Raw genomic sequence first — 10,147 nt, forward strand, 5'->3', positions numbered from 1 at the left:
ATTAAAATTTCAGCTATTCTCTTCACAGGCCTCTCTGCACATATGTCTGGCCATGACCACTGCCGTGTTTGGAGCTGTGTGGTGGCTTTTGTCAGAACCCAGGAATGCAGCCCCAGGAACAGAACCCTGCACAGGAAAACTTGGCAGAACCTGGGCAGTGTCTGGAGCAGCAGTTAGGAATCTGAGACTGGGAGCTGACCGCACTGGTCTTGCATTCCCAGGAGGACAAATCAGGGCCTTGATTGCCAGGTTTGCAGTTTAAAAAAAGCCTTTGCTTTAATGAATGTACAGCCTAAGTGTCATTGTTCTCGTCTCCGTTCTGGGTTGTTTTTCATAAAACAAGACCAGTTTAGGAAATTTGAATCTCTCCTAAAATAGAAATTTTATCTATAGAAGTCCCTCTGTGCTTCCATTCTTAGTATAAACCAAATTTATTTACTGCTGTAGTTGAAATTGCGTTACTAAAGAACATAAATTTTCTTTAATGTTGTTTGATGGTTTTTGTCTGGTTTTGAATGGAATTGGGATTATGTGACCATCTTGTGGCTGTAACACTTGTCAGCTCATTTAAATTAATATTTTCGTTTCTTATTTATTATTGCAAAGTTTATTGGTTTGTTAGGAATAAGACCCAAATTTGTGATGCTGAGAAGGTAAAGCTACAGTGTGAGCCCACCTGGAATCCTTGTCATAGGAGAAATGCCCTGGGAGCAACCACGGACAGGCAGGTTCACCAGCACTCCAATGGTCTGTCTGTCTGTGTGTCTGTTTGTGTGTCTCATGATTTTCAGGTTATTTTTCATGTCCTGATGCAACTGAAAAGTCAGCCTTTTTTAGAAAAGTGTAGAATCTAATGAGCAGTGTGTTTGAAAACCTCAGCTGTTCCCAGGACACAGGTGAGCCATACGAACATGGCACAAGCAGGTGACAGGTGGGGATGGCTGCCTTGGAAAGAAAACATCCAAGGAATCCCACAGTGATCAGGGCAATTCACAGGGCCAGGGAGTTGCAGACTTGTGCAAAGCCACCCTGTTCTTCACTCAGTGCCAGTGAGCTTCAGTTCACCAGGAAAGTAGCTGGAAAAATTACCCAGAAATAGATGACCTTTCGAAAGGCCTCAAATATACAGTTACCTGAGTGGTTCACGTGCTTCCCACTCTAAATGATTTTCTAGGTTCACCCATGTGTGAAAAGGGGTCTGATTTTATGGAGGAAGGCAGTGGAGGAAAGCAACTTCAGAAAGGAGAGAAATACACCAAGGAATTTTACTGGTTGTTTGCTTCAAGGGAAGAAAAGGGCAAATAGATGCAGCCACCTCAAAGTCACCTTTTGACTTTGAACTTTAAAAGAAAGGAACATGGGAGAACTCTCAGGTATTGACAGGACTTGACAGCAGCTGTTCTATGGAGATAGGTAGGAAATTTAGGATCCCGTGGAACTTGCTTTCTTAGCCAGATGACAAGTTCTTTTTTCTTTTCCCCAGTGCAACAGAATTATTACAACCCTTGTTTTCCTTGCTTCCTTTTCTTTCTTTCTGTCCTGGGTCACCTGGTACAAGAGATCCTTTGCCTGTGTGGCCACCAGTGCTCACACCAGGGGCTGGCCATGCCCCCTCTGCAGAGTTCCAGCTCTGATCCTGGACCAAAACAAGCGAGTTATCTGGGGCTGCAATCTCTAGTGGGCTTTAGGCAAAATACTTTTCTAAGGAAACGATCTCTATGGCTGAGACCAAAGTGCCTCTCCTGTGCACCTTTCCAGTGGCAGCTGTGCCCAGGTGCACACAGCAGGCTTCAGTAGTTCAGCATTCCCTTCACTGCCCCCTGCTCCGAGCCCCAGCGACATGGGGGAAGGGGGCAGAGACCACCCCCACGTGGGAAAGAAACATCATTCAAAAACCCAGAGACTTTCTGAAACCAGGGAATGGGATTTCCACTTATGATGAGAGAGGACACTGGGCAATAGGAACTATATTTGTACGAAAAAAAATATTTTAAATAACCTTGGAACATAAAGATTTTCATGAACAAAAGCAAGTGACAGTCCCCGCCCCCCATCCGCATTATCTGACAAAACAAAGTCCCTGAGACAGGTCAGACAGACAAGAGCATCAGTGTGGCAGTTGTAGCACTAAAGTACTTTTCATTTGGTCAAGTGTCTAAGTACCTTTGTGGGGAAAAAACACCAAAGTTTGGCTTTGGATCCAAAGCATTAGACTTGTGATTCCACAGAATTTTGTGACTTTGGAAATGTTTTATTCTTTTTCAGTATGAGCTCATGAACCTGGAATGAAATTGTCCTTTGGGGACAAAACAAAATAGATGAAAAATAAGTGTTCATGTCAGGTCTGGAGACCAAGGGGTTCCTGAGCCATGGTCTTTATTATGTTTCTTTTCCATCAAGTTTGGGAGCAACTTTAAGCAGGACTTGCTGCAGTTGAGGGAGACAGAAAAAAAACATATTAAAAATAAAAGAGCCCCGAATAAGATTTTTCAAAAAGCCACTTATTTTCCTGTATAAGACATCGAGATCCAAAAGTGAATGGTGAGTCAGGAGTGCACACGGTTCCAGCAGCAGTTTCCAGGCTCTTCTGACTGTGGCTCTGCTGGAAGGCAGGTCAGCTTGAGCTCCCAGCAGCAGAAATGTGGGATGATGAGGAGCTCCTCGGGCTTCTGCCTCCTCCTTTTGGAGGCCACACAATGTGCATATGTTGTGTTCCTGAATTCCTGCCTCTTCTGGCAGTTTGTTTGCCTGATCCTTAAGTTTCTGTGTTCATCTTAGGGCCCAGAGCTCTGCCAAGCTGCCAGCAGCTTGCTGAGAGCATGGGCAGGTGCCCCAGCTTCCCGCAGGGACTGCGCCCACGTCTCTGCCGGCGGATCCCAAAGGAACTGAGGAGCTGCCACAGGGGTGCCAGGAGTGCAGCCACACACAGCTGCACTCCCCGTGTTCTAAGGGCAGTGTGCTGAGGAGCTAACCACGGCAGAGACTGAAAGATGTGAGAGTTTCTCCTGGAGCCTGCTTTTAGCATTGCATGGCCCTGTTTGGGAACGGGCTGTAGTCACTACATGCCTTTAGCTTGAACTTGCACTTCATCAGTCTGGGAGGAAGAATGGAAGAAATGTTCCGAGAGAAAATTCCATTTATGTCTTCTGCCACCTGCTAATGGCATATGTGAGCTGCTGCGTGCCAGTAGCCGATGGCAAAGATAACATCAGTGTGGAGAAAATTGTGCAGTGCTGAAAATGAGACTCGTGTTCCAGATAACCCGATAGTTCAGCGCCTGCTGGGGCCGGGTGTGGGGCCGGGCTCTGCTCACCAACACTCACACAGACACAGTGTGATGGCCTTGTTGGAATCCTAGAAATCAAATTTTTTAGGGCAGGCAAAAGGACAAAAGCTGAAAAACTTCTATTCACATCCAGCCCCAAATCAGTCTTTGTGGCGTATACCTCCAGCCTAATTACTATGAGGCAGGGCAAGGGAGGCTGACAGGTAAAGCTGCTGGTCTGAAAGCTGACATAATGGCACGGTAGACATAGTGGGCAGCTCTTCAGAAGTAAACATCCATTTACAGTAGGATCATAAAAATATCTGAGGCACCCAACAGCAAAATCCTTGTTGCTTTTCACCCTTGTGCCACCTGGAGTTTTTTTGCTCAGTGAGGGAATTCATGGTGTTTTGTGTGAACCGAGAGGTAATTGTGAGCAACTACTTAAATAGCCCTAATTATGTTTAGAGAAGGCTGGTCCCTGAAAGCAGCTAGGATCTGTGAATAAACATATTGACACAGGTGACCACCTGATCTATTCATATGGATCCAAGAAAAAGCCACTTTGCCAAGTTTAAATACCTCAAAGTGAAGCTGAGCAGACACCAGCCACCAGCAGCCGTGCCTGCCCAAAGCAGCATGGCACGGGGCTCAGGGGGGAGTGTGGCCACAGCACGTCCTGCCAGCCCGAGGTGTCCTCCTGAGGGGACCAGGGCCTTTAAATACCAGCCTTTAAATACCCCAGGGACGGAGAAAGGTAAAGGGCCCAGGCCTCCGGAATGGGGGATGGACAAGCCCAGAGCCTTACCTTGCTTAATCCTTGGGCAAACAGGCTGTGTCTGCTGAGCACAGCAGCTGATCCCACCTCCACCAGCACCGACCCCACCTGTGCCAGCACTGCCCTGCACAGCTGGCCCAGGGCTCCAGGGGACAGAGGGCACCTGCTGCCAGCCCGGGGCTCCCCGGGAATGGAGACAGCCTGCTCCTCACCTGGAGTTCCTGGGGGACAGTGGGCTTCCCGCTTGGCTGTGGCCCCTGGCAGTCAGAATTTTTGGAAGAGAAAGTCAGTGAAAGAGAGGACAAATGCGGAGCTGTTGAACATGTTCAGCCCTTCAGCACAGGGGTTGAAGAGTTCACAGTGACAGCTGAGATAAAGCCAAGCCTGGTGATGGGCCCCAAGCTGCCCCTGCCCCACCAGCCTCCTCCTCCTCCTCCTGCAGTGAGCACCCAGCTGCCTCACGCCGCCCTGAACCATGTCTGGCTTCCGCACAACTTAACTGCACAGAATTATAATATCCTGTGGCATGGAAACGGGTCAGAAACAAACCCTGTATCTTTCTGTATTAACACAGGTGCCACTCCTGGCTCAGAGGGTTTCACAGCCCTGAGATGTCACTGCTTACGACTTCAAGCAACTAGCATCACCTCAGACAATTGGGAGAAAAATTTCATTGAACCACACTGCCTCTCTGCTAGACAAACCACAGAAAGATAAGTCACTCCCAGAATGTCAGGGTTTTCTGGACACCTTCCAAACAATCACTGCATTTCATGCTTGAATGCCTATCAGTGAATTTCCAGTACAAAATGTAAACAGAGACAACTAGAAATCAACGTCTGGTGCTTCCTTTGCACCTCCCCAGAAGGGAGGGCTATTGGCATCATGTAATTCAGTCCCTCAGGACCAGCAGACACGGGTTGGTGACAAGACAGGTGAAAGAATAAGGCCTGAGGTCAGTAGATGCCCAGCAGAGCCACTGAAGCTGCCTGCTTCCAGGAGCTGAGGCTGCTGCTCCAAAGGAAACAAGACCCTGCCTGGTAGTAAACATCTTCAGTTACCACACTTGTAAGTGGAGGAGGTCACCCTCAGAGAGGCTGGTTCAGAGGACAGTGGTAGTAGCCATGGAGTGCCCTATCCAGTGAAGTCTCAAATGAAAGATAGGATGACTCTGAAAAACATGATAAAGTCTCTGAAAATTAAGATAATACCAGTGCAGGCCCATACGTGCTGCTAGTGTGGGAGATTCAGAAGTGCTGCTGCTGAACAGCATTTCCATGCCAGGAACCTGCATCAGCTGCTATGGATGCAGATCCCTCCTTCAGCTGATCCTACAGCATGGGTTCTGGACACCTCCAGTTCTTGGACTCCTTCACCTCTGTATCACCAGGATTTCTTCAGCATGGTCATTAACAGCTCACACATACCTGCCACACCTTCCAGCACACGCCTCTGCATTCCTCACCCTGCTCCAAGACATGCTTTGTTCATGGGCTCAGCTCTCGGGCTCCCACTCACCGTGTGATTCACACGGGATCAACTTATATGAAGTGCTGGCAAGTAGTGGTCATGATGGATTTAGCCCTGTCCTTGAAAGAACGGATCCTGTCACCTAACCAGCACTTTTGGGAGGTATTTTGCAATTTGTATGAAGAAAAAATGTACTGGAAATACCTTATCTATAGTGACAAACTCTGGACCTCAGTACACATAGAAATCCTGCAATGTCCATTGTTTGACATGCTTTTGTCTGTTCTGTAACCTGTGACCAGAGCTGACAAGCTTTCTCCCAGCCTGGCCTGTGCTCAGCTTATAAAGCTTTCCCTGCCATCTCTCACATTTGCCAAGTCTCCAGTCCCTGAGTGCTGCCAGTATTGACAGCTCTCAGAGCTGCGGGGACAGACAGCTCTGTGTGCAGGGGTGCAGTACCTGGGAGCTCTGATGGAACAAGCTGAGGCCACCTGACCCTGGAGGGTTCCTGGACTGAAACTGGCACAGGCCAGATGGAAAATTATCCCATCTCCCCCTTTCTCATCGTTGTTCTTACACAGCAAATCAAAACCTCAGACCAGCACTATTGTTGCTTGCTCTGCAGTCTAGGAAAAAAAAAAAGAAAACCCAGCTCCTCATTTCCACACGAGTGGGAACCAGTAGTGGTTGGCAAATTTCTAGACTTGGCCAAGTGACAGATCTGAGTCCTTTCTTAACATTAAAAACCTCAGCTTAGGCTGATTTCATTGTCCATTTTTTTATTCTACTCTCAAATTTCATGTCCTTATTTTTTGTTTAATCCTTTATTTTTAAGGTCTACATAGCATCAACTGCTTCTCAAATAGCTCTGTCCTTTAACTAGACTTACGAGCTACACTTTTAAAATGGACACTTTGTGATCATCATAAAAATCCCTCCTTCTTGTATTTTTGCTAGCATCAATCCCCAGAACATGGGCCTTAATGAAGGGAACATATTCCTTACTGCTGTGCCACACGAAAGTTCATGGCTTTGTCTTGCTGAAAATGAAGTCCTGATTATTCATGCAGTTCCCAATTAGTCATTCCACACCCTTGAATTATTTCTGACAGATGTGAAATGCCTTCTGCTGAATTCCTACTCCAAGGAACCTTTTGCATGACTGGTTTATCAGTGAACGCAAGCAGACTCATGATTTACAGTGCTTCATCATCTTGGCATGTGTAACACTGAACAGCATGACGAGGGAAACCAGACCCACCTATTTTTGGTCATAGGTTCAGAGCCTCCAAAATCTGCCAGCAACTGCACAAGTGCTCACACAGGGCCGGTGTGAGCACAGGGAAACCCAGTTTAATTCGAGGATCTCAGGAATGGATTGGCTGGGGGCACATGAATTCACTCTCAGGGGTGATATGGACACAAGTGCTAACCTGAAGGCCTGTGTCTGTCACTTTTCACTTTCTTGCTTTGTCTTTGCTGCCAGGAGTGCTTTTCCCACTGGCTGTGTACTCATCTGTGGTGGAGGTCAGGTGTGGTTCCTGTCCCTGCACAAGCCGTGGAGACCTCCCCAGCAGGGAGGGAATGCCCAGCGTGGTGCCCTTAGCCTGCTGCTGGGAGTGCTCTCTGCTGCGTTTCCCTGCAAGGGTGTGAGTGCACTTCTCTCCCTAGATCGTCAGAGGCACACATAAACTCTCATCCACAGCCTGCAGAACACAGGTGAAGGCTGTTTCCCAAAAGACTCCCAGGCTTCTCCTAAAATGAGGGGTCCCCAGGCTGGCCTGAGAACATTTATTTTCTCCTACAAAGAAAAGATCTTTCAGGGAACCTTCTCTGAACAAGAACCTCCTGCAAAGCAAGGAGGCAGCTGCAGTGAGGATGCCGTGGGAGCACAGACAGCTCAGAGCTGCTGCTCTCAGGTGCACCCGCCGTGCACCACGGACAGGAGACACCCAGGGCAGCTCAGCTGCTCCCTCTGGGACAGCCTAGCACCGCGGGGCTTAGTCTGCTCAGCCAGAATCGTTGCCCTGTAGGTGCCATGCATGTATCTCACAGGAAACAGAGAGGTTCCTTACCAAAGGGAGCTCTGAGCTCCTCCTCAGAAAGCCCCAGCAGGGATCCCTGTTGGCACACCTGCAGTGGAAGGTGCTGCATTTCAGCAGCATCCCCAGGCAGCTGGCCAGGCCTGGCTCCATATGAGATTAAAGACATTTCCTCTGCAACGGGAGATCTTAGGCTGGGATTCCACATTTTTCTCCTGCAGAAGTCTCTGTCACTGCAAAACAAAACAATACCACCCAAAGCCATGTTAAGTCATTGTAATAATTCCAAGATCCATTATTCCTCTGGCTAATTAAAAAAGCTCCAAGCTCACCCTAGGTCCTACAACGGCAAATTTTGTATTTGCAGTGGTGAAACTCCCCTCTTCTTTTTATCCACAGATGGTCATGATGACACGTTTTTGTTCAATAATTAATCATTTTTGTGTCATGTTTGATTTGGTTTAGGGATTTAAATTGCATGCCTCGCTGAAGGGAATTTGTAATTGAGATACAAATCTGAGCACCTGTGAAAGACTTCAAGTTTTGTGCACATGCCTAAGTGCAAGTTTTTAAATGTATGTTTTACTACTTTAAAGGCATCTACCCAGGAAGTCAGTGGAGGTTGATCTGTCATCACTCTGTCTTGCCAGCAGACTCACTGGATTCTGACAGCTGAATAGAGGCCATTAATTAAAACTGCCAGGTTTTGTCAGACCCTTGTCATGCTCCCTAGATAATTGTCTTATGCATTTCAAGCATTTGCAGCAGGAACAAGATGAAATGCTTCAGTTTCCCTGCTCCATTCTATGCCTCTCTTTCTAAGAAAGAGGATTTATTCCTGCTGCAATATCCCTTTGCATTTTGAAGTGGGGGTGTCGGTGTAACTAGGTTGTGCATTGAGAATTGCCAGGGTTTGTGACGACTCCTCAGAGGTGCAAAGGTTCTGGCAGTGACTCTCCACCCTCAGGAAGGTCACGGGGGATAATGCCACAAGTTTTGCAGGAAAAAAAAAGAGCTTTTTCTTACTTTTCTAAGAAGGTTCTTTGCTAGAATGAGCAAACAAAAATTGGACCTGACTTCAGGTCCCTCTGGTCCTACAGCTATCCTCACTGGAGTTGGTAACTGCTCCTGGGGAGGTATGGCTCTCAGCCAGTCATCCTTAAAGGAGAAGTGTTAGTTTTGCATGTAACTATGACCTATATTTAAAAATCTGCTACATAGGCAAATTTACTCTTTATAACACATCTATGGGCCCTTTGGAATGCATGTGATGCAGAGCCAGTGGTCAACCCTTAAACTCATGTTTAGAAAACACCACCTTTGTTTTACATGTTTATAATTGTCTCTGGCTATATTATCGTTTGCGAATTTCCACAGTAGCTTTCAAAGTAATGTTGGTTTGTCTGGATAGTAACATTGCTGAAAAGCACTTAAAATGTCAAATACAAGAACAGCTGTTTGCTTCTTCTTGCTACTACAACCCACCACAGATGTGAATCATGAGCCATATTGCTACAGCTTCTGAAATCAAAGTAAAGCCAAACAATGTATAGCCCAGCACAGACATATTCCCTAAGGACACAGAAGTGTGGTGCTCCAGCCCCCCATTTTACAGGAGAAAAGGATATGACAAGAGCTTAGTGCCAACTTCTCACTTCCTCAGAGGTGACTGCAGTTTTTAATGGGACAGTCTGTTCCTTCCATGCATTGCTCAGAGGTGGATCCTATTCAGAAACCCCTTTTCTGCCCCAATGGAACAGAAGGTTATGTCACCCTCATGTGGGACCATGTTCAACTGGAATGTCACAGATTTGCCTCTGGGGCCAACCTGAGCTGCAACAGAGCGTGGAGAAGACAGGTTTCAGGTAAGACAGCACACGCAGTTCGCACACTTGTGAGGTTTGCTGACAGCAGACTTCTGTGTGGAAGTCACACTAGTAATAAATATGTTCCAAAGGGAATTAATGAGGCACTTTCCATGTGGGCTCCCACCCTGGAGGGAGGCAGCTGTGGAGGTGTCTGGTGTCTCAGATATTCAAGAGGATTTGCCCACAGCTCACCTGGACTCAGGTGGTGGGCTTGGAGACTCTGTTGCCCATCACACTGTAGCCTCTGAGGCACTGTCTGCAGAAACTAACACAGTAGCCAGGTTCCTTCTCATGGGCCTGCCCAGGGAATGAGGGACTCTGGGCCACCTCGAGGCCATCTGTCCCCTCAGTCAGCCTACCTGAGGAGTTTGCTCTTCTGCACAGTGGAATGGTGGCATCTCCTAAGACCACGTGTAGTTAGCCTGTGCACAGCATGGTGCAGGGTGAGGAATTCAGCATTAATGCTGAATTACAAGGTGGTGTGAGTAAGAGCATCTGCCAACGTCAGCAGATACATGAGGTCAGCAAGTTTACATTCCTTCAGGTGAGAGAACAGAACAAGCGTGATCTTATCCCCATGCCAGTTCCTCCACATTGCAAAGCCAGTGCCAGGCATGACGACACCGCTCCTGCTCTGGGGGAGGGCACGGAGGGCTCGCTGCACCGCCTGTGAGAACAGGCTGGAAGGAACAGACTGGCACAAGCCATCTCCAGGTAAGAATGC

The 10,147-nt window shown here is 47.6% G+C and overlaps 1 protein-coding gene across 1 annotated transcript in view; it reads left to right on the top strand.

Moving 5' to 3' along the window:
- Positions 1-9,229, top strand: part of LOC136295358 (uncharacterized) — a 31,832-nt gene extending 22,603 nt beyond the window's left edge. The window contains exon 10 of the mRNA XM_066193855.1: positions 4,618-9,229. Within this exon, the coding sequence (XP_066049952.1) occupies positions 4,618-4,684 (67 nt within the window). The 3' untranslated portion in view covers positions 4,685-9,229. The remainder of the gene's footprint in view (positions 1-4,617) is intronic.
- The last annotated feature ends 918 nt before the right edge of the window (positions 9,230-10,147 follow it).

The sequence above is a fragment of the Chamaea fasciata genome, unplaced genomic scaffold (assembly GCF_029207755.1).
Source record: "Chamaea fasciata isolate MVZ Bird 193981 ecotype frontalis unplaced genomic scaffold, bChaFas1.0.hap1 SCAF_11, whole genome shotgun sequence".
NCBI lineage: Eukaryota > Metazoa > Chordata > Aves > Passeriformes > Sylviidae > Chamaea > Chamaea fasciata.